A 24,329-nucleotide genomic window follows, 5' to 3' on the forward strand; every position below is an offset into this window, starting at 1 on the left:
ACATCATATGAAGGCTCACATGTAAATTCTCTCAACTTGCATGACGTCACGTAAAGGTAATGAGCATGCAATCGCACTCGAGACTGGCCCAAACACCAGGGTAACTTTTGTTGTTGAAGTGCGCCATGCTTCCCAATTTAAGGTTTCAATTTGGGCCATAGTCTTATGTTCCTGTTGATTATGGCTGATGATGCTGATCGAAATGTTTGGGATGTTCTTGGCGTGTCCAATGGCAGCGATCGTTTAGTCATCCAAGGAAGAGAGCAAACTTCGTAAGCAACATGCTTGGCGACTCCGTGATCAGTCGACTGAAACGCGTGTGAATATTCTGTTATTTCTTTTCTCTAAGGTGCTGTAATGGGACTCACGTGAGTGAAACGGAGAAAGAAAACTCTATTGATAATCAGGAAACATCCCCTGACGAGAAGGTAATTTTACTTTAGTCAAAAATGAACAGCATAACGCACAGACTATAGAACACGCCACACGAGAGCCGACTTGGATATCATGTGCTTTTAGTTACTGAATTCCAAAACGTATTTAGTTCGTGGCTGGCCGGTTAGGCTTGCAGCCTCGTAAGTATTCCTTTAGAGAGAAACTTGGCGTATGCATTCGACGCTTAGAAATCGTTTCTTTCCTCTTCGAGAAGTAACGGATTCGTTATAAACCGAAAGCGAAACAAACATTTAAGTCACAGCGCATAAATTCCGGGGTAAGGATGGGGTCGTCTAGCGAGGTCGATGCGATGCATCGGTTCTTAGTGTATGATATTATTAGCTCGTGGCAGTGTGATATAGAAGTCGTGTTTTAAATACATCATGGTAGAAACAGCAAAGAACGCTCGCAAACGAAAAACGCCCTGTGTGGACGAAAAAATTAACGATTCGCAATATTCAACCTCTTGACCTAATGCTGCTTCTGCGGTGTGGCGTAGCGTTCCTTGACGATGCTTGAGTAACTTAAATCGCCTCGGGGCTGTGTTTAAGAATTCAACAACCGTCCTTCATTCGCGCCGTGCGTTACATTTAAAACTAACATCAAGCCTTCGTGACTGATGCACAGGCCAGCTTAAGGCAGGTTTTGCCGGACGTCTTCCGACATGTATGAATAACCAGGTTGGAAACCATTAGCTCAAACATGAATATTCATCACTCGAGGCAAAGCGCATTTTCAATTCGTCATTGATTATCGCAGAATACCCCACCATGTTGTTCGTGATTATGACGTGGTTCTGAGGTCGTATCACGAGACTCGAAAGAACAAGACGTATTCCTGTTATGACCGCCATTTTGTTTCTCGCATAAGAGATATAGCGTTGACTCGCTGATCGAAACCGCAGGACTTTTCCCGATGAAGCGTTACCGTGCTTATGATCAACTGATCACGTCCGTTGAACCTAAACAGGTATTTGTGTAGTTTCTTTTAGTTTTCTGTGCTTTGAAACAATCGAAACGAATGTCGAAGAAATCTTTTCCTAGTATTACAGGGCCGCGCTGTCTTCGCAGACTGTTGGACTCGGGGAATCGAATTTGAACAACGAGATCCCTGTTTGCAGGGTTTAGACTGCGTTTTTAATGTGTATGTTCTAGAAGGGGAAGGAATATCAGTAGTCTAGTGTGATAGAACTTACTCTGAATGATGAGTGTCAAGGTGTGTTGGTGAGTATAGGCACTTTCCACCGGGTTACTTTTCTGTCTGTGAAACTTGTTCCTCCAGCGATGTTAAGCATAGAATGAGAGTGCACCGTTATTCACAGAAAATTACAGTTGCCTTCGAAGAGAACAAAACTGATTCAGTCCAGCAAGTTCGCTGTTGATAACTCTTAAGTGAGCTTGGTTTTGCCATTTTAAGGAGTGAGAAAACTGGTTTGTTTTAGAATTACTCGACGAAGTCCTTCTTTCTTTTCTCGCGGAATCGTTTTGTAAAGGGTTCCTAAGTGTGTTATGAACAAAGTGAAAGGCAGAGGTTGGAACAATTTTCGTAGGGTTCTGATACCTGTTCTTCGATCAGTCTTCCTACAAATCGTTTGGTTCAAATTATACGTTTAAAGGAGGACTTGAATTCTGAGGCGAAGAAGTAGATTTTCAAGTGGTAAATTTTAGACTAACAACTTGGTTGCTGTCCAACGACATTTCAAGGAAAAAGTTTTCATCAGTTTAGTCATGTAATTGTCGCACAGATAGCCCAAAGTCTTGAGTAATTGTGGCTCGTAAAACCAAAAGGACAAATTTTAAGCGATTTCAAGAATGTATACTTCTGTCTGCCAGTGCCTTTCCACGTTATATTTTCTGATAGCTTAGAGAGCACACTGTATTAACAAGGCAGACGAGGATGTGAGCTGTATCTCTATTCAAATGATATTTCTGATAGTAAGCTGTTAGCTCACAAATTGTGACGAGGTTGTGTTGGGGTTTCATCCTTGAACGTTACTGAGGTGGCGATATGAGAATACTTCTACTTCTCATTGTTTAGGTCGTAGGAAGTCTTAATGGTCCATTTTCGTACTGAACAAAGATTGCAGCACGCACATCTCGAGTAATTGATCCCGCGGTTTCGTGTTGCTACTTTGTAATTTTGGGCGAAGTTAAGGTTCGCGGTTGGTGAAGCCGTCGTGAACTGTGCTTTCTTTTCTTACGGCCTTCTTTTTAGAAACATGATCAGAGCCATTCTAAAGCTTAATTTCCAAGACAATGCTAAAGTTTCACATTCAGTTAATCGTAGTTGCGTTAACCGTTAACACTACCATGCTCCTTTAGTTTGGACTTCCGTCTCAGTATCGATCCCTGGGATGATGGAATTTTTGATAAAATAAGTCTGAATTGGCCAGGCTGCACATTCAAAATCTAAACAAGTTGACATCCGAAGTGGCCTCCCGTACTGGCCTGTTGTTTTCTTGGAGGTCTCCTCCTCCTACCAGTCTGTTGAATTCGTATAAATCTTACTTCAGAAGTGGCTAATAAATGAGGATAATGATGATGATTTGATTCTGACAAGAATTCTGATTAGTCGGTTGTGCACTAACTAGACTCGGTAAAGAACAAGACACGAGGGGAAACCTCAAATCCACAGAGTGATTACTATTGCTGTATGTAGTTTAATTTCTTAAACCAGATTGGCTTTTTCCTTGAGGCACAATCACAATTCTTGTGTATTTCTAGTATTCAGAGCTTTCTGAGTCTTACAGTGGTCGGATTTCAAACACCTCGACTCAGTGAGTGCCAGTGGACACTCACCGTAACCCGGAGAGTGTTAGGGGTGAACCATTTTTGATGTGCCCAGAATCCAGTTCAGGGAGGAGAACTGGGCCGCCCTTAATTGCCTCATGTTGTAGAGATTGAGTTACATACCTTGCCTCCAGCTTTAAAGGTCGATGTTGGCTCAATTGTGTGTTGTACCTTCACATGAGCTAGAACACCTATACTCCTCAGAAACACATAAACACCACAATAACCATCTACGCAGTAAACCCTCAGGGAAACCCTCCAGTCAACGTTGATTCCAATTCTATAATTTACCAAACAACGTTTTGTTATTACTCCTCAGCTAACCTACATCTTTGTAGTTAACTCTACTGATATTGGTTCTCTTACACTTATTTTTTAGTCAACGCTAGTTTTCTGTGATTTGCTTAACCTCGTCAAATTTCGATTCTTCTCGCCGGTTCTGTATTCTTAATTCACCCATAGAAATGGCCGCTTGTTACCCATGTCCCTTATTTTGAGGGGGACGTCTTTGTTTACAGTGCTTTCCAGTTTTGGGTTACAATATCAGGCAGAGAAACACAAATGTTCTTAACTCTGTACATACCGTGATGAAACAATTTTTTTTTTAGCTTTTCTTAGTGTTCATTAAGAAGAAAGGATTAGATTTACGGTCGGTAATTTATAGTCTGATCGTTAGTGTTTAGTTTATCTCTTGATCGAATAAAAATTTGGGCCCCACATGCCTTTATAAAAAAGAAGAAGCATAAGAAGAAGAAAAAGAACCCCAGCGTTTCCAACACCTGGTCACCTAGCACGCTGAAGGAGGTGATTTGAAGCAAGTTCCAAAGGTCCAGTTAGATGAAAGGTGTTTTTCAAAGTCCATTGCGTGACACTGTATGGAAGCTTTGCGAATTGTTACGCAGCACATCACTCTGTTTTCGACGTGGCACTCACTTGTAATTGTGTCTCTGCTGTCATTTTACTTCCCAACCGATTATCTTTATAAACCGTTTTCAGTAACATCGTAGACATCGCTCTCTGTCATCGGTCGTCTATGAAGTTTTGCCTCCATGTGAAATGAGTGTAAAAGGTTTTTAACTCTGGATTTTACTGTAAATGTCATATTTCACGTTTTATTTTCATTGTTAGTGGCTATGCAGAGATCATTTTATGCTTGGGCTTGTTTTGTTTGGATTAAAATAACTTTGCTCCATATTATTTTGGAAATCATTGATGTGTGTTAGTTAAACAGAAAATCCTTATTGAGCACCATGTTTGTAGCGATATTAAAATCTGGTTTACGACAAATGTGGGTACAACACCATCTGGTTTATTCTACAACCATTTTGAGTTGGTCTATCTCCAAAGAAAGATGGCTGAAACCTAAAACACTCAATGTGAATTCTGAAAATTTGTCTCTGGCTTCAGTGTGTTACAAAGGCCATTACATGACACCCTATGAGCGTTGCGTGAACTGTCACGCTGCACTCTCCGTCATGCTGCGAAAATGTAATGTTCATCACAACTTTGCTCTCAAAGTTAAGCCGTCGTACCTTATTTCTCGACATAGAAACTAAAGGATAAACGGTTATCTAAGTGGGTTCCCTCTTCTGGATGTTTAGGGTACCGCTGAACCAAGTGTGATCGATATCGCGGACGTATCTTGTTCCCACGATATCCCGGATGATTCCCTTCAAAATGGTGGTAGTACTGTAGAGGAGATAATTCAAAGGTACGTGTAATTAGATTTACCTGTTCATTCCTTCGCTGCCTGGGAATGGAAACCGTAAGAAATTAGTGCATATGACTTAAATCTTTGTTCCAGGGGACGAGATTTGATTTTCAGGGGAGGATTGATTGACAAATCCTGGCGTTGGCAAGCTTACTTGATCATCGTACAGTTTTGAAATCGAACACAGTCGATCGTTGAAGAACTTACCGCGCGAAATTTATCGCTGCAATCGAACTTAGTCGAACGGTTCCATTTGGATATCTAGTAAGTCCTAATCAAATGAGTGTTTTCTGTAATTTTGTTTCGAGGAAAAAAAATTGCACTGCTGAAATGAGACGAAATGAAATAATTGAGAGAATGCTCAATCGTACAGATCTACATGCTTTTATTATTCCAGCTGTTGTTTTTCTGTGTTCAATTTATTTTATAAGTTCGCCGTCACACGGTCTCACACGAAGTATTCTGTGCTCGATTACGATCGAGTATCGAATTACAGAGTGTAACAGAAAGTTCGTTTACCTCAACGCAGGTATCAGTAGAATTTATCGTTGCATTCAGAATTTTCTCGTAAATGTATAGGATTTAAGTTGTGTTCAAGATTTATGTAGCTTGTATTTTAGCGTTTACATCCATCGTTATAACTACACGAATACAGTTATCTGGAATACTAAAATCATAACCGATCAGTAGTTTATTGCCCGAGTTGTAGCATATTCTCAGTTTGAAAGCCGGCAAACTTATAGAAACGCCTGCTTGTCTATAATAAAATAAATTACGAGCATTTTTTCTGGCAAAAATGAAAAAAATAAAATAAGTAAAAATATAAAAATAAAAAAAACGCACAAAGTAAGAATGTGTAATACTAATATTTCACAGAGGTGTGATAATTTTGGTTCTACCAATACTGTATTTTCCTGATTTATCCTTTGTCACATTTTGTCGGAACATAAGTGATATCTTAAACAAATTCAAAATTTACCATCTCTCTAACCCTTAAACTCCTCGAAGTGATTAACTTGTAACTTCTCCCTATATTATCCATACTTGATCCAGCAAACAGGTAATGAGAATACTCAAACTTATCAGATAGAAGTTGTTACCTTGATTGGACACCAAATTCTCCTAATCAATTTACAAGGAAATGTATAGCAGCTACAGGGGAGAATTCATGATCAGATCGTGGCAGTTAATGGGTTAACGATTCACAAACAAGACACCATCGGAATTGCTGATTGTTTCGGAATGCAGGACGCCGCGCATAGGAGATTATAAGTTGATTCAATAACAAATTCTCCGAAGTAAAATCATAAGAACTGTATGGCAGATAGCAAGTAGATTTATGAATGAGACCTTGGCAATGACAAGTTTAACATAGACTCCTCAGTAGTAAACATGGGACCGCGAAATTCAAAGGCTGAGGAACTTTAAATTTTTCCTTTAGCCCACGTTCCTGAAGTATGACGTATTTTTCTGATGGTTTTCAGAATTGCTAGCCGACAGACCTTCGCGAAGATTTTAGCGGAGAACTTAAAACGGTCATCCGAAGTAAAAGCTGAGGCTTGTTATAACGGCAAACAGGTGGTACTGCAGCGCGAACTTCCGGCAAGTATAAGTAATTACATATATCTTATTAGACGTTTTGTTGTGTAGTATCAATGATTATTATCCAACTACACTTAGACGAATAAAAGTAACGCCATAGACGAGTACAAATATCACGCAGTATTTGTACTCGTTTATTGTAGAGTACCGGTTAAACAGGTTTTCTCGCGTCGCGGAAGCGAAGAATTGAATTGTAGTTACGAAGAGTTGGGTTGTAGTTACGAAAAAAAAAAGTGGCGGATAATTTGAATCATATTTCCGACGACGAAGAGTCAGTAGGGCTGGCAAATATAGATCCAAGTTTATTAGATGAATCGAACAAAGAAAAACAGCTTGACGACCAGAACATTTCTTCATTTAATGAAGAAAATAGAAACAGCAATACAACGCGCCATTTCCGTTCCGCTTCGCATACTTCTGTCACGCACTCCTCGTAAATAAATATCCGCGAAATTCGCCCGCACTGAAATAACAGTTTGGCGTGTTGAATAATAAATAACTTATTAGACGTTTTGTTGTGTAGTATCGCTGAGTTTTTTTACTCGTTAAAATACGGCACAACTCGTAAAAATACTCAGCGATACTACACAACAAAACGTCTAATAAGATATATGTATTTTTGCGAGTCGTGCCGTATTTTGGCGAGCCCGCAGGTCGCGTCAAAATACAAATAACGAGTACTCGTCTTTGGCGTTATTTGTACTATACGGAGTGTAGTTGGATAATAAAGTGTTGTTATGAAGCTTGTGTTTGGGTTGTACGGTATCCCTGCTATAGGCACCCGAGGGTAGTGACTATATGTTATGTATTCTTTTACGCAGATGGGAGATGCCAATGGCTTGACTGATTCGGCTGTGCAGGTTCTAAGGTACGATGAGTTTATAGACTGTCACACAATTTTTTAAATCTACCGTGACACAGCAGTTCGCGTCGCACGTATTTCTTGTGTGGGTTTAAAGAATTGTTGTAACGGCCGGCGAAGGCTCAGTCATGACTTAATTGTACAAACATTTTTTAATATCTAAATAAAAATTTCATAACCTCTGCAATTATTCATTATTTCACGTATGTTTCTTTAAAAGGAAATTTTTCTTGAAACTTACACGATTGACCTCTAACAGAACACTTCATTTTATCTCTTTTTCTCTTTTCTGTGTAAATATTTGTGTAGTTAGTGTAGCTGAGTTTCCTTGCTCTCAAAATTTACCTTAAATTCCATTTTTCTCTCTTTCTGTGTCCTTCGTAAGTCTTATACATACATGTGAAGTATAGAGGACCGTCAGTGTTAAATTTAATTTCAGAGTTGTTCAATTTTTTCTCAACAGAAAAAATCTGAACGTTGAATATCATGACGTGACTGTCGGTGAGATATTCTTGAATTTATGAGAGGTGATCTGCATTCATTAGAAGAAAAACTGAGCAGTCAAAATATTACCCCTTCTTGAATTTATGAGTGGTGATCTGCATTCCTTACAAACAAAACTGAGCAGTCAAAGTATTACCCCTGCACACCGTAACATCAATATCGATATTCTTTATCCTCTCTTTTTACATTTCCTTTCATACGACTAGGAGAATTCGTTTAACAATTAAAAACCTGTGAGATTGGTGATTATTTCCTTTTTACTTATGTTCTTAATGAATGATTCAGCAATATTGCTGAAATGAGAAATTACACACTGGTCCAACCAAAATCCAGGACCGTTTCAAAAACTGCCTTGTGTGAGTTGCCCAAATGTATTCAAAACGTAGCTAATCAATCTTCAATAATTTATTTTATAACTTTGTTTGTCTCCCGACAGCTGCCACAACCCTGAATCACGAAAGCTCTGAACCAGCACCGGAAGTGAGAAATGAGCGTTCTGTATTCGAACATATCAACAGCAACTTTCGATCTCCCGTTACCTTCGCACAAAACCGCATTGTCGAGACTGTACCAAATGGGACAGGGTCAGCGAGCGACGCTCGTGCGTCCGCGGCGGAAGAAAAACAGACGATGTCGAGTACGTGAATTCTGATTTTGGATGTGTAATGTATATCGCTTTCGTGCTTATGAGTTATTCTTTTGCGCTGTTGTTACAACAGTGATCTTCTCGAGGGTTTCTACATGTACACGTTGTATACGAGGGCACAGGTTAGAAAACTTAGTCTAGAATTTCTCAATGCGGCATGGTGTCTCGTTGGCCTTGATTGGTGTTTGAAGTGTATCATTTAAATGAGGTTGCCCAGTGCACATGTTGCATGAGTGAAGAATAGATACATATTTAAATAAATGAATTAATTGAAAGAAAAACAATTTAACCCATGAACCAGATATGAAGAGGATTATACTGTTTTGCTTATGAGACTTGAAGCTCTTTGTTAATAGTAGTGTTGCGAGTTAAATCCCTATTGTTTTGAGCTGTTTGTTTGTTTGTGGCCAATGGTTAGAAACCAGCTTTCTCTCACATGTCCTAAATAAGGTAACGTCAATATACGTTCACCTAGTTTACGTCTGATTCAATCGCAGACCACTTAAGTCGAAAGAGCACTGAACAAATCTAAGCATGCAAATTCAATATTTGTTCTTTATATTTATTATTATATATTTTTTTAATATTTTCTCGCTGACGCTAATCACTTTTTTTTTTTACTTTCTAGAGATCGCAACGAAAGAACGTAATGTCTTCGAACATACAAGGAATACCTCTTACACTGAACAGCCAATGCAAAGAACAACCTCACTGGAAGGAAACAGAGTGTTTCCCTTTTCTGAAAAACTCAGGCTATTAACTACTATAAACAAGGAAATTGGGAGTAACATGCCGCCAACGGTACAGCCTTTGAGAACGGGGTATGATGCTGTTACTTCTGGCCGGTCCCTACAGCAACTTGTGCAGCTAAACGCGTCAAACATGCGTTCAAATGCCAAATCGTCGCGCGTTGTAAACGGACAGGCTCACCCTGTTGATACTCAAGTGATAATTCCGACAGAACGACCTAAGGTGGACTCGAATTTGATATTTCCTTCAGTGACTCCGATAAAATGCGTCAGTCCAGCATCAGGGTCGACAAGCGTTAAAAATACTTATGCGACTAAGGTACCTGCGCCTGGATTTAACGGCAATACGAATCCCGTGGCTGTTCAACCTAGTACTGTTGAGAAACCTAAACTAATTTGCTTAGACTCCACAAGGATGACTGGTGAAAAAGTAAACGTCGACAGAACACAGACCAACATTGCAACAACTCATCTCATCGGTCCTTTTATCAGTACTGGGACTCCTCCTCCGAATACCTACATTGCAACTATCAGGCCTGTGCATTCACAGCCTTTGGCCAAAGGATTGCAACCTCCAACGTGCCCACAATTGCAAACTGTGACTTCTCCTGTAAAGGGACAAGTATCCAATTCAAAATTTCAGTTTGTGTTACCGATGCTTTCACCTGCAGGAATACCCTGTGGTGTGATACGTCCACCTGTTTCCTTGACTGCTTTGGAAAGACGTAATTTACCGATTCGTACACAACAAGACTTAATTTGCCCCGAGAGACTGTCATCTTCACCCGATATACCGGAGAGAACGTTTCGGCCAGTTTCCCCTGCTAAGGGTGTAATTAATGCCGGCATTTCTGTTCCTACGCGAGTTTCGTTTCGACCACCGGATACTTTTCGCTCTTTACCAACTCAAACTGGATATTCAATTTCCCCAAGAACAAATAGACTCGACAGAAGGGGCTCTGTGGAGGAGGAACTCGCGGACCAATCTTACGAATGTGCCTTGCGTGAGTCGGCACACAGCCCTGACATAGAAAGGTACTTAAGGTGCGAGTCACCCATTACAGTTCTGAGTTATTCGAACGATCAACAAAATGAAAACGTTTGTGAAATCGATACCGACGAATCGATTGTTTCGCCTCATGTGATGTGCAATGTGGATTCGGATGATGTTGAAAATCCTCCCACAAATTTGGGACAAACTGTGAATGAATGCGTGGAGGAATGCATAGCAGAAAGTGCCGAAGAAAATGTGGAAGAAAGTATGGAAGGAAGTGTGGAATGCATCAGGGAATGTGCGGGAGAACGTTCTTCCGATGAAAAGCAAGAAGTCGAAAACGTTGATGACATAGAAGACGTTGAAGACATCGGTATAGACAAAGAAAGTACCAAGAAAAAGCAAAACAGCGCAATGATTCGCCGCCTTGAGCCTAGGCTTCCATCACCTGTTCGTGAAACCAGCGTTGGGGACTTATACCGAGACCCAAGCCAATTAACTCGCGAGGAAAGAGCTTTGCAAAGAGCAATGATGCAGTTTAGTGAAATGGAAATGAAAGAGAAATCTAAAGAAATGAAAAAGAAAGACTCATTCAAAAGACGGTTACGAAAAAGACACAAGGTATTGTATCGGCGCTTGGAAATGTTGTTGAAACAGTTTTCTTTTCAATTGTGATACAAGTAGTTAAAATAGATTTTAGTAGTGTGTTTTTCGATACGAAGAATGGGTAAATAACGAAGTAGACATCCAAGCAGGTTGGCTTGATTCGATATATGTCCTGCAGGTGCAAGTGTAATAATTGATCTAAGAAAAAAATTTGCAAGCGCTCAGTTATTTACGATAGATAATTTGCTTTCCCTCTCTCGCTGTTCCCATCGTTTCTCACGAAAGTATTGGAGAACACTCTAAACGAGATACTTTTTCTACCACCTTATCTCTTTGGTTTCTCTTGCTGGAATGTTTCAATTTCTTGTTTAAATTGTTTACAACTTGCACATTTACTTCTCATCGTTACACTAAAAAACAGTCAAGTATTGTCACTAAAAAACATTTTTTTATAGTGTAGTGTGTCCCGGTTCAAATCCTTCCTCGAATTTAAAGCTTACGTCCAAGCGCTTCTTTAGCTGAGGCGTCATTATGGGTAGTCTGTTGGGTTGACTGACCCATGTAGAGCCAGCCGGGGTCTCCACCATCCCCAGACTGTATAACGAAAATTCACTGTTTTCCATCTTCCCGAATCTCAATCTCAAGACTTTACGATGAGCTATAGCTCGGCAATTATTTATGCTTGTTGTTTGCTTTAAGCGTGATAAACAAAACCTTTAGGAAGTCCCGTAGAAACCTCCTTCAAGTTGTTGTTTCATGAAACATGTAAGTTACCTAATTTATAGCATCATGTTTGATTTGGTTTTTATACTAGGAAAAATCAACGTTACCAAATGATGGGACGAAACAAACAGGTAAAATTTCATTAGGCTATAACTTATTCTTTTCCTTCTTATCTTTTATTTTTATTTGCCGGGTAGGCTTTTTATCCTAAGGAAACCACCCGCCTAGGGAAAATTTATATCTTAACATCGCCATACATTTGCTGACCTAAAGTAGCACAGTTAAAATGAGTTCTTGGAATTTTGTGAAATGTAGTGTGGTGCATTGTACTTTGGTTGTACGAAATGTTTGTAACTAACGCTAGCTAAAAGTTTATATATGTAATTTTTTTTCATGGTTATCAAATTCTGTCTTACGTGTATGTGTTCCACTGTATGTACGCTTTACTAGTTTTAAAGGTACTAACTCCTTTCTTTTAATTCTGTAGCAACGAAGGTGTGGATAAAGAAATTTAAGCGGAGAGTAAGTTGAAAAAATATCGTTGTCGTGGTGGACATTTTAACTAGGATTCTAGGGAGAAAAACTTCATCGCAGATGCAGTATTTGGCTTGGTGCAATTTAATCCCCCTCTTAGATTCGGAATCAGATGTGTGTCTAATATGCTTGTTTGTTTTCCACTTGCTTTGCAGCGGCTTTGGTTTTCGCAGAGGAGAAGCATGATGGTGAAGTCGACAGGTAATGCTTTATGTTAAGTTTTCGAGTTGAAGAAGCTAGTTCTAGTTTAGTGCGTTTCCAAAATTTGGAACCGTAGTTTTATTTGGGTCATCTTTATTCCGTGTTCATTCTCCCGATTTGGAACTCTCCTTATGCCTACTGTTTTGTTCTTCCTAATTTTTTTAAATTAAACCGTTATTATAACGTAACCAAAGTAAAGCGCGCGCTCTGATTGGTCAATTTAGCGTCCCCCATTTGCCCATGAGTGTACGCTGCTGACGTGAGCAAATGCAAAGACTATTTTTCCGCGCGCGCTTGTTTTTTCCTGGTCACGTAAGATTTGTTAAATAAAAGGGAACTCTAGCTACAGTGTGTTAATGTTATGTTATAAAACAAATGGTAAACACCACAGCGTACACTATTGAGTTATGGATGCACTTGGGAGGTTTGCTAAGCACTCAAGAAGCTAGAGTCGCTCTCGGCTATCGTCTCGAGCGACTCTTACGCTTCTTTCGTGCTTAGCAACCTCCCGCGTGCATCCATAACTCAAGAGTGTGCGCTGTGGTGTTTACCATTTGTTAATTTGTACTTTTTCTCTCGTTGAAAATGACTCTTAATATTGTAACGGACTCGCCCATTTGATGAGTCTAAAACCAATTGAAGTAATAGCTTGAGCAATTATTTAAAACAATTTTGTTTAGTTTCCTCTTCATTTCTCCCTTTCTTATTTTCGTACAGTCTTGATTTTCTCTTATTATTGATGTTGTGCAAAGCTATGATACTACAAAATACGCTTAGCCATGTCAAATGTTGGTGAAATGTTTGCCAGTTTTTTATAAGGATGGCATAGTTAGCAACTCTAATGTGATCAGATTGGGATTCAGATTGGTCTTAATAATTATTGTATCATATAAGTCGATTCCCCCGTGTGTTTCGTTTGTCATGGGTCATAAGTTTTTTTCTAATACTCATTCTGACTTTGCTACTTTCCTCTCAGGCCAAGAGGACAATTCAGCAGTGATAAGTAGTGATAAGCAGCCAGCAACTGTCACAAAGAAGCGGAGAACGAACTTATTGCAGGATAGTGTACGAATGGTTTTTTAAATTGTTTGATACTTCCATGGCATTTTGGAGCGTGGAAGGATTTTGCCCCACTGACCCTGTAATTTCTTGTTTCTGAATAGGATGAGCAACCCAAGTTGACACGAAAGCGTGTGGAAAGAGGTAAGGTGTAGCGAGATTAGTTTTTGTGAGGGTGGGGAAGGTGGGGGTCGAAGGTAGGGGGGAATAAAATTTGGTTTTAAGGTATCAATACAGATCCCTTTTTCTGCGACAACCTGACAACCTGATAACTAACTAATTTGTTTGTGAGGCTATTGACTGTATGGGTATCTGGAAGTAGAGAAGGGTCGAGCAAGACTTCCTTAAACTCATCAGTTATAGATTATTTTTATTATTTTTATAGTAAATTTTTCTTATTATTCTTTTGCGTTGAACTTTTGAAGACTAAATGCATTTCCTTAGTCAAGAGACTTAAAGTAAGACATAGACTACCTAAACAGCACATTATAATTTTATTATACATAGCCATATAATTAACTGCAGACAGTACTGTTTCGGCCTTCTGGGCCTCATCAGTGCAGTGCTCATGCTAGGATGGGGGAGAACCGAGACGGTCACCCCAAACGACCCAACCTTTGTGGTATCGTCTAAGCCATGCCAGAGTGCTCAAACTAGAGTAGACTAGCGAGCATGCATTAGGTTAGGGATATTTTTCCTTAAAAGGAGAATTGTAACTTGCAAGATTTTTAAAATTCTTTTTTATACACTTTCATGTTAGATTCAATAAAGGTTATTTCTCATTGTCTGTATGGGGGCTATTTAAATACCTTAAAATTAGTAAGAGACCAATTTAACGAATGGTAACAGTGACGGAGAGATATTAACTAAATTAGGGACTGGGGAATTCAAATGGTGTTTTATGGTCTTAAAAGTGGCGTGGTTGTAAAATGAGGAACATGTCGCGTTAGGTCGTCCAACACGAAAGTGGTAGTTACGCGGTAGTTCTGTTTCATTTTGAAGGTAGAGCGCGAAAAGAGTTTCGATAGTCGGCTAAAATTTCCATCAAAACTGAAAGTTGTTTAAACGGAATAAAAAAACTAACTGTAACAACTGACAACGAGGTGCAAAAGATGGTCGAGATAGGAGACTCTCTTGATCAAAAAAGCCGCAGTAGTTTACGTCTTACTCGCAAAAACCCAAACGTAAATGACTAAAGAGTAAAAAAGCGATATCCACGGAGAATGTCAAAACTGGAAAGGATCTAAACCGTAGAATTCAATACATGCTGCCCTCAGTAGCGCTCCTTTTTATATTTGGAACAACCACTCTAACTTCTTTAAATAGAAATTCAGCTCTGATTATGAAGATTTAAATTTGTTTTCCAGTTACAAATATTTAGGCTCCCTATGTTTGAGATAGACTTTCAAATTTTTATCAAAGCTGTAAGACCCTTATTCAAATCTTGTTGCGTGACTGTGATAAATTGTCAGTAGTGTTATTGTGCGTGACATTATAATGATAGGTTATTTTGTGACAGTAAATAATCTCTTAAACTATTCATCACCCGTTGTTGTTATAAATATTTTATGTTATTTTTTTTTTGGTTACAGAGAAACGAGCTTTTGTTCCCAAACCAACGGATGCCCCACAAGAAACAGTTGTTTTACCAAAGCAAAAAACCACGGTAATTATAATCATCGTGTTTTCAGTTTTCTCTTGTTATAACCATTTCCTAGATTTTTGGCGTCGCTGTGTTTGTCGACATTTACGTTCGCGTCATTGTTCTTTGTTTCGTCCATAACATAAACAACCCGGCAGTCGAGAATGCTGTGGATTCGCTTTGCTCACTAGATGACGAGGTATCTGTAGTTCAAGGCTTCGTATATCTAACTTTGCCCGTGGCTGGATCAGTTTCGAAATGCAGCGGTAGTTAAAGGCATCATACAGGTCGCCCTCGATGCTAGACGAATCATGTAGAAAAGCGATCAACACGTTGGCACATTAAGGCTCGTTAGATTTTGTTGGAAAGAAACTTAGTGATGTTAATTTAAGCACACGTGTTTAGACCAATTTGATATAATGATATTCACAATAACTGTAACTGGAGCTAAAAATGTTTCAATTGCAAATTGAGTGCGAACAGGAGCACATCAAAAGGAGCCAAAAATCCCCTTTTTAGTATGAAATTGAAACTATTTTGTTGTCTGTTCACGATAAAAAAACAAAGCTTATGCCGAAGCGAGGACGAAATGTTTCGTTTTGGTTTCAGTATTATAGAAACGGACAGCTTGGTTTGCATGTAGCGTGATTTGTTTCAGGGGAACAGACCGTGGGAACACCGATATGTAGTCGAGGTTTCACAGTTATGTAAATATGTTTTTGTGACAAGCGTTAGGTCTTCTCCTGGGTCTGGGAACGAGGTTTGTGATGCTCAACAATCCTCGCTTGTTTCTTGCATAGGATGCAACTTCTCCATTCGCTCTAGTGTTTGTCTTAAAATTTCAAATAAGAAAATAACTAGTAATTATACAATTTCCTTGCTCTTTGTATTTGAAATTATGTACTCCTAGAAATGACTTTCCACTTAACAACGTTTGCCTGATGAAAAGCTTTACTGTTTTTTCTCTTTACTCAGACTAAACCTGTGAAATTGAGAAGATGCTCTAGCGAGAGTAAGTTTAGATTAGATTAGATTTTTAGTAGCTGTGGTTTTTCCTTTTGGTTTCATGGTTTAAATTAACAAAGTCCTCCTTTTTCGCTGTTTAGCTTGTGGCCCTAAGGAAACCAAAAAGGAGAACGTTCCAGAAAAACATTTATGCAAAAGACCCTCTACTCCCGTTGAAATGGGAAAAAAAGCCGTTAAACGTGCGAAAGTTGAGATAGAGCCGTTGCGAGTGAACAAACAGGTCAGTTGATGTAGCTTCGGATCAACAGATTACTTGTAACCTATCTCCTGTTTGTTGATGGAATTATAGATGTAACTACTATTTACTCGCTTCAATTTTCTGGGTGATTGTCCCAATGAAATCGATATCATTTTTATCATATTTGTCACTGCCTCTTTTTGTTTTTCTAACGGCTTTTAGATTAACCTTCGTGTTTTGGAAAGGAAGGAAAGATACCTCAGTGCCAAGGGTCTATTTTTAATCACGCCATATGCCGTTGAAAAACTAATTTCTTTTTTAACGCTATTAATATATTTGACCGAAAGTAAAACAAAAGTTCACATGAAAGAGATCTGATGTCGTCTTCTAAGGATCATCTGCAGTTTCCCTCTAGTGTATCATTGCAGAGCTAGATTCTCTTTTTCATTTGTTGTTGCTTTCTCGTCATTTTTGTTTTCTCTCTTTCTTCCTTAGGAAGTTGTTGTGGATAAAAACGGTAAGTTTTGGCTTTCTGTCAGAAGGGATCTTGGAAAGAAAGATCGCTGTGTTAAGGGTACAGGCGTATGCTTCTTCTGATCCAAAGAAGCCCCCCTATTCATCATCTGATACTCCGAGGTTTTATATATGCAGGGTTTGTTGAGATCTGTTTACGAAGTGATATGAAAAGTTAACATTTAATGCATCACACGGGACTTTTCTTTTAAATTTGGCGTTTTTTATTCCAATGACCGGACGAACAACAGTCATGTTTCATTTATGAGTATAAAACCCATCTCTTTGTAAGAAAATAATCATTTATTTATAATGTCATTCTTAGCTAAAACTGACAGGACCCATCGTGTTACTAAGACGTACATGCTGGTAACGGCGTATCAAGGTTTTAGGGTAAGTTAACCTCTGCTCCATCAAATTCCTCTTGACCCTTTAACTCCCATAAATGATTAAACATGTAACTTCTCCCTAAAATATCCATACATTGTCATTTTAACATAAGCCACCGGCTCGGAAGAGTGGGCAATCACTTCCTACAATATCGGCATTAAATAAGTTACTTCTAACTTACCCAAGACATCTTTCAAGTCTTTACTTTACACTTATATTGAACAATTTTATTCTTAAAACTGTTTATTTGTACCGTAACTCAGCTTATTCCTTTATTTAATGTTGGCATGGGTAGAAATGTATCCTTGTGGGCTGTATGTGTGAAACATAATACTGCTGTCCAATCATTCTTATCATTAACAGGATTTTAAGCCAGTGGTTCTCGAATCTAGGACACGTGGAAAGTCCAAGCAGACGGATGGTGGTAAGTGTTGAGTCAAGGCACTGATACGGGTGGAAGGGCTGTAAAGGCAAATTCGATACGTGTTTGATATTTCTGCATGAGTGGGAAAAAGGAGAAGGGGATCGTTGAAACATTTTTAAATTAAGAGGAAACCTTGAAAAATAAATAGTTTACCAAGGTAGACAAACTACAAAGAGGAAGAAATAAGCGGAAAGTGAGAGAGGATCGTTTAAGAATTAATAAGGATTATCAGAGTGTGTTTAACCAAGAAAAGCCAATTTTTTTGTGGTCGTTGCATTACAATTCTTGAAAGTGTCGTACGATACATTACCCTTAAGTTTTTGGCGTTTACCTTTGGATATTTAACAAAAAGAAAAAATCACAACTTAACATAAAACATAAAAGAAACAAACATTTTGTCAAAGTTGCACAGAATTTGCTGCAATTTCCTATTTACGTTTGATTTGATTTAGTCCTATTATACAGTCCAGGTAAGAAACTATGAAAACGTTGTGATATTTGACAAATGCATTTTCTGCATGTCTGCCGGCAACTGAAAATATTTGGTAAATTCTGGTATTAATAGACTGTTCAGTAGATGTAAATTTACTTAGTTTCTCAAATATCGCAGTTTTAGAGGGCCAGCAGGACAGTGATAAGAGTACCACAAAGACATCAGAGTTTCCTCTGTTGGTGGTTGAAAGTGTAAACTCGAAACCTATCAGAAAAAGTATCATCGCTGAGAATGAGGAGGTTCAACAACTTGTAGAGAATTCTCTAAAAGCACGTGGGAAGTGGGAGGTTGATGACTCTCTTGAAGAGGTAATTTTTTGGGGGAAATACAAGTAAAGATGTCTATATCAATTAGATATAATGCAGTTGTCAATGTGTTGACAAGTTCAGAGATGATCACTGAAATTAGCCTCTTTGAATAGTCGTTTTGCCACGTGACGTGGCAATATGTTTTGCTTTGGGTCTTGTTGCCGTGTGTAGTTGTGCCTGCTGTTCTCCATGATTGAAAGTTCGATTAATAGCTTTTGAAAGAACCTCGAAGATGACATCGTCTTTTCCTTAGATTTCAATGAGTATATCTATTTTGAACAGTTATTTCCCTCCTGTATGATATAAGTAGGTGATTGATGTAATCTTCACCAATAGGCCTTTAACCAGCTATTTCTTTTTTCCTCTCTTAGAACACCAATGAGGATGATACCTTGAGAGGTAGGTGTTTAAAATAAGTTTGAGTAGCCTGATAGCCTCATGAACACTGTCTGCCTCGACTACATGTAGCCTCTTAGTTATACATGATGGAAATTATAAATACGATTTGCTTCATCCCTCTCTTCCTCTTTTCCTATTTGTTCAAACTATCTCTGTGATGGCCTCCCATTTCTTAGCACCATTTAAACGCGGGAACCGTTAATTTGAGATTTACGTGCGTATCTCTTGTCTTGACCACTTCTGGATGTTTCTTGTAGAGGCCAGGAAGTTGAATGTGAATCGCAACACAGGCGAAACCATATTGCACAAAGCTGCTCGGTTAGGATACCACGTGAGTACCAAGAGTACTTTGATAACGCGGCGGTCAAACGTCGACCATGCGCATTGAGATCAATCTAAGCTACCCGCGCGCCGATTTCTCGCACAAATTTCCAAGGAAAACGCAATATATGGGGGAAATGGAAAGATGTGTAGAAATCTGTGAAAGGAAACAAAGTAGGGAAAAGGAAACTTGAGAAACTTTGAAAGCTTTAACCTTTTTGACTAGGGATATCCTGTTAATTTACCAATTTTTTCAGCTTTATCAAAACATTTATACACTTTCTACCGGCTTGCGTGGTTGCTTATAATTCCTCTAAGACAACTTGCCTCTGCAACGTTCGCACTTGCGAAGACGTTTGACTGCTGTGTCTACTTTGATACACTAAAATCCCCCGATATGCATGACCTTGAGGCCCAAAAGACCAACATGAAATTTACAGTAACATTTCCCATTACTTTCCCGATTCAAAAAGCGTTTGAAATTTCATTGCTCCTCTCTTTTGAAAATCCCTTTTCGGAAAGACGTTGGCGTAGTTTCATATGATATTGTCCTCGGTAAGAATGCAGGGGTAACTAAACTGGTTAGAGGATAATTTAGTTGCGCTGACAAACAAGTACTATCAGCTGGATGTAATAGAAAACCCGAACCGGAGCGATAGCGTAATTTCAAAATGCCATGACTTATACGGAAGGACACGATGAATGCGCCGTGCTTTTATTAATGTTTACCAGGAAACAGTCCATCACCATATCCATCAAGGTATCGACCCTAATGCCAAGGACAACGCTGGCTGGACGCCGTTACACGAAGCTTGCTCCAGAGGCAAAGTTGATGTCGTCAAGGTGCTGGCCAAGTACGGTGCTGACGTAAACGCCTGCTCTAATGATGGCATTCGGTGAGTTTAACGTTTGTTCTTTTTATTTACCGGTTACCACTTATTCGTTCGCTTATGCACGCACGCACGCACGAATGCTCTTACTCTGTCATGCTTCACCCGCTCAAATGTTCAGTTGTCCAGTCAACACTTATTCGGTCACTCACGTTCGCTCGCACGCACGCATGTACGTACCCATATACTCGCTCAGTCACATTCTCAATCACATTCTCAGTCCCTTTCGTTCTTTCACTCACTCATGGGCACTCACTCGCTCGCTTCCTCGTTCATTTACCTATTTCTATGTTTACACCTGGTCGCTAGGCCCATTCATGACGCGGCAGAAGGAGGTTACGTGGATGTGCTCAGGGTTTTGTTATCATACGGTGCAGACCCACAGCTTGCAACGTACTCTGGGAACAGCGCCCTTACTTGTACTAAAGACGTAAACACAAGAGCTTTTCTGGAAGGTGAGTGGCAGATGACCCAAATATCTTTTTCGATTGATTAATTTCGACGGACTGATTGATTGACCGACTTTTTGACATGATATACGGGTACTTGATTTAAATTTGGTAACAAAAAGTAAAAGAAGAAGGAATTTCGTCCTTATTTTAAGTTGAACATCATCTGACATTTTATTCTGTAATGAGGTATACTCACGATTCATATCTTTTGGTTTCATTGCAAAGTTAACTTGATGATTAATATCTCTACGTTTAACTCTTCTTCCTTTGTTTTCTCTCCGTCAGGTTTTCTCGAGGATGTTGATTTAAGAAACCCTCCGATGTCTGCCACAGAAACTGAGGTGACTAAGAATTGACTTCAATTGAGTTTCTCTTGTAACTAAGTATCGAGTAAAGTTGAGGTCTCTGCTTAGATGGTGCTTGATTGACATGTTCTGTTTCCTGTTGTTGTTGTTGTTGTTTTATTATTATTATTATTATTATTTAGGGATGCTGGGAATTTGATGGGTCATGTGCTGCCATGGGTAAGTAAAGCACGGAACTTGTGTTATACCTGAATTAGTCTTAGCATTTAACTGCACCGTATGGCAATTGACGTAAACGTGAATTTCCGAAAAAGAACTAGGAGGGCATCCAGGGATTAAGTAATTGTCGTGGTCAAACCTGATCGTGCGAAGCTTGGCTGAACCGTTCTTGGATTGATTGGCATCGCTTTTAAGAGGTCAAAGTGTTATTGAATTGTGCCCTTATTTCTGAAATGGAAATAAAATTTGCTTTTGGTGTTACAAGGGCCCTTCTTCATAATCCTTCCACTTCCATGATCTCGTGAGCAGTTCTTCTTACTGTCTGCCATACAATTCTTATGACGTTAGTTTGGAGAATTTGTGATTGGATCAACTTGTAATCCCCTAATAGATATTTTTTTTCTCATCACTTCTCGGATTGGTATTGTAATGAGGAAATCTGTCTTAGTCACTCACGAGTGAGAGTTAAAGGGCGAACAATTCGGCAGAAGTGGATTTCGTGCGACCTTGAAAATATGCGTTTTTCGTGAAGAATGTGCTAAGATACAATTGTGGTTATGATGTCCTTGACTGAAACTTAGCGATAATATTTAAAGCTTGTTTTTATTTTTATCATTATTATTTTTCTACTTATATCAGATGAGTCCCTGGATCACACTTCTGGAATATTCGAGGGCGTTCCAAGAAGTGAAACTGTCCCAGATGGAGAGTTTGAATTAAGTGATAGGCCTCATCTTCCAACCTACAATCTACCATTCATGATGAATGATGAATTAACAACCGGGTAAGGAAGCACTGGTTTTTAAGAAACACTGGCCTTTTTCTTTTCTTTTTATTGTTCCTTTTATCGGAATTTAAGACCTCTGAAAGAGCTGTTTTTGTTTGATTATTTCCCGACCTTTATTATTATATTATTATTATATTATTATAATATTATTATTATATTATTATATTATTATTATTATTATATTATTATTATTATTATTATTATATTATTATTATTTGGCGAGGGAGCCATTGACATTGTTTGATGCTTTTTAGCAGCCTTGTATATAGGGTTCTAGATTTGCCGTTCACCTTTCTCTTTTCTGTGTAGTTTTAGATATGCTTTTACTTATCAGATTATTAGACTTCGAATCTGTTCAGATTTGACTCCGTTATTTATAGTTTTTCAGACACTGACATTAAAAAAAAGGAGTAGATGTGAGCCGAAAGTGGGTTATTTGGACCGTTTTTTACGCTGTTAATATTTTGTATTGTGGAGGATTTTATGGAAATTATTGCTAAATAAAGGTTATCATTACTAATATTATCAACATTATTATTTCGAGTGTCATTATCGTCATCGCCACTTTTCTATTATTATTATTATTATTATTGTTATTATTATTATTATTATTATTAATATTATTATTATTATTATTATTATTATTATTATTATTATTATTATTATTATTGCTTTATAATCCAGGGCTGTCAGTGCAGGGATGATTACGGAGCAGTTTCTTGTACAAATGTCTGGCCCTATACACACAAAAAAAATGACAACGAACAAAGGTTTGGGAGCGGCCAGAACATTTGTCAAATGTCAAAAAACAAACAAATAAATAAAAACAGCAACAATAAACGAAAGAGCAAAGAGAGGTTCTCTACATGAAATACCCTCTGCGAAAGTTCACGGTGAATTTGTGTGGTGGTTAGCACCTCCCCTCCTTAACTTTGCTTTAAATATATACTGGTAGACTCTGTGGTAAGTTACTGTCATCATAGAAACAGTATTTCCAAACAGTATTATAACATAACCAAAGTAAAGCGCGCGCTCTGATTGGTCAATTTAGTGTTCCCCATTTGCCCATGGGTGTACGCTGCTGACGTGAGCAAATGCAAAGACTATTTTTCCGCGCGCGCTTGTTTTTTCTGGTCGCGTAAGATTTGTTAATTAAAAGAGAACTCTTTAGCTACAATGTATCAATGTTATGTTATAAAACAAATGGTAAACACCACAGCGTACACTATTGAGTTATGGATGCACTTGGGAGGTTTGCTAAGCACTCAAGAAGCTAGAGTCGCTCTCGGCTATCGCCTCAAGCGACTCTTACGCTTCTTTCGTGCTTAGCAACCTCCCGCGTGCATCCATAACTCAATAGTGTACGCTGTGGTGTTTACCATTTGTTAATTTTACCTGTATCTCTGACTCTTTTTCGTCCATCTGTTCTGCCCTTTGCTAGGCGAAGAAATTACGTCCTCCTCTCCGATGTCTTAGAACATCTTGGAATAAGCCGAGGGGCTCTGTTAAAAAAGGCGAAAAGATTAGACATACGAGAAATGCCCTGGTCTCAGTTTATGGCCGAAATTGCCGATAGACCTCTTTGTGTTGTGCCGAAGCACGCTCCATCGGATAGCAGCACTCATGAGGCGATGGCGGAACTTGTACCTATTAACTACAACCTCAGAAGACTCCTAAACATTAGAGTGGAATCCGTTCACATGACCTGAAAAAATCAGGAAGCATCCACCATGTCAGAACCAAAGTGGGGTCGCTAAGGTTCACCTCTCACCTCTTTGGAGATACATGCCGTTCACCAAACGGGGATGGAACCTCTCCATTCGGATTCAAGAGGAAGCGAATAACCTAATGATGCGATTTTAAATATTGTCTACCTTAAATGGACGTAAATCGTCGCTGTTTTATCGTTGGAAGCATGTTCGCAAGTGCATTGAAATTGTTATAAGCTGTTGGCTATTAGAACAGCAAAGTTGTTAGTTTTGCAGTTTATTTCTCGTCTATAACCAAAGGACTGAAGGTTAAGGGTTGTCGACTGTAGTAATTTTTGGTGGGGGAAAGACAATATTCCCAATGTTTTGCATAGTTTTCTATGTTACAATGGAGATATTTACGTTTGTAAAAGAGAAAAGTAACGAGTCTATTTTTATACATTTCCTTTGGATTTGAGCAGGAGGATTAGAGGTGCAAAAAAAATTGCTTCTCAATGTCTTTGTATCGTGCCAGCGGTGAGATGAGGAAGCATTTTGTCATCGTGACTGGTGTTCCCTTTGTCAATAAGTTGTCGTATATAAAAGAACGATAGCAAGAAAGTAATGAATTGAAAAAAGTAGTTCTTTTTTTGTAACTGATGATCTTAAGCCCGTTCAAGATGCTTCAAGGGTAGTGGATGGTTTCGCTGGCTACAATGACGAACAATAAATTTGCCACTTGACAAGAATTTACGATCATGCGTTCATCGCAACTGTCCATTTGTACTGTCGTTTTGGCTCTCGTTGTGGTATGTTCTCCAGAAGCGTTGTATTACATATTTCCGTTTACGTTCCTTTGTTAACCCCTTTGATATTTTC

The 24,329-nt window shown here is 38.8% G+C and overlaps 1 protein-coding gene across 2 annotated transcripts; it reads left to right on the forward strand.

The window, feature by feature from the left end:
• The first annotated feature begins 79 nt into the window (after positions 1–79).
• On the forward strand, positions 80–24,199 carry LOC111335615 (uncharacterized). Of its 2 annotated transcripts, XM_022941573.2 has the most exons (28): positions 80–272; positions 350–428; positions 4,826–4,935; positions 6,420–6,537; positions 7,359–7,405; positions 7,863–7,900; positions 8,340–8,540; positions 9,178–10,913; positions 11,713–11,752; positions 12,109–12,143; positions 12,311–12,356; positions 13,333–13,421; positions 13,520–13,559; positions 15,008–15,081; positions 16,033–16,069; positions 16,164–16,303; positions 16,757–16,778; positions 17,100–17,167; positions 17,528–17,588; positions 18,199–18,389; positions 18,761–18,788; positions 19,046–19,119; positions 19,842–20,005; positions 20,309–20,454; positions 20,737–20,792; positions 20,939–20,975; positions 21,615–21,759; positions 23,204–24,199. In XM_022941573.2, exons 1-28 carry the CDS (start codon positions 166–168, stop codon positions 23,469–23,471), a joined length of 4,197 nt encoding a protein of 1,398 aa, XP_022797308.2. In that variant the 5' UTR covers positions 80–165; the 3' UTR covers positions 23,472–24,199. The 2 variants fall into 2 exon arrangements, with proteins under 2 accessions (XP_022797308.2, XP_022797309.2); XM_022941574.2 differs by lacking the exons at positions 80–272; positions 350–428 and adding an exon at positions 1,193–1,404.
• The last annotated feature ends 130 nt before the right edge of the window (positions 24,200–24,329 follow it).

The sequence above is a fragment of the Stylophora pistillata genome, chromosome 7 (assembly GCF_964205215.1).
Source record: "Stylophora pistillata chromosome 7, jaStyPist1.2, whole genome shotgun sequence".
In the NCBI taxonomy this organism is placed as follows: Eukaryota; Metazoa; Cnidaria; class Anthozoa; order Scleractinia; family Pocilloporidae; genus Stylophora; species Stylophora pistillata.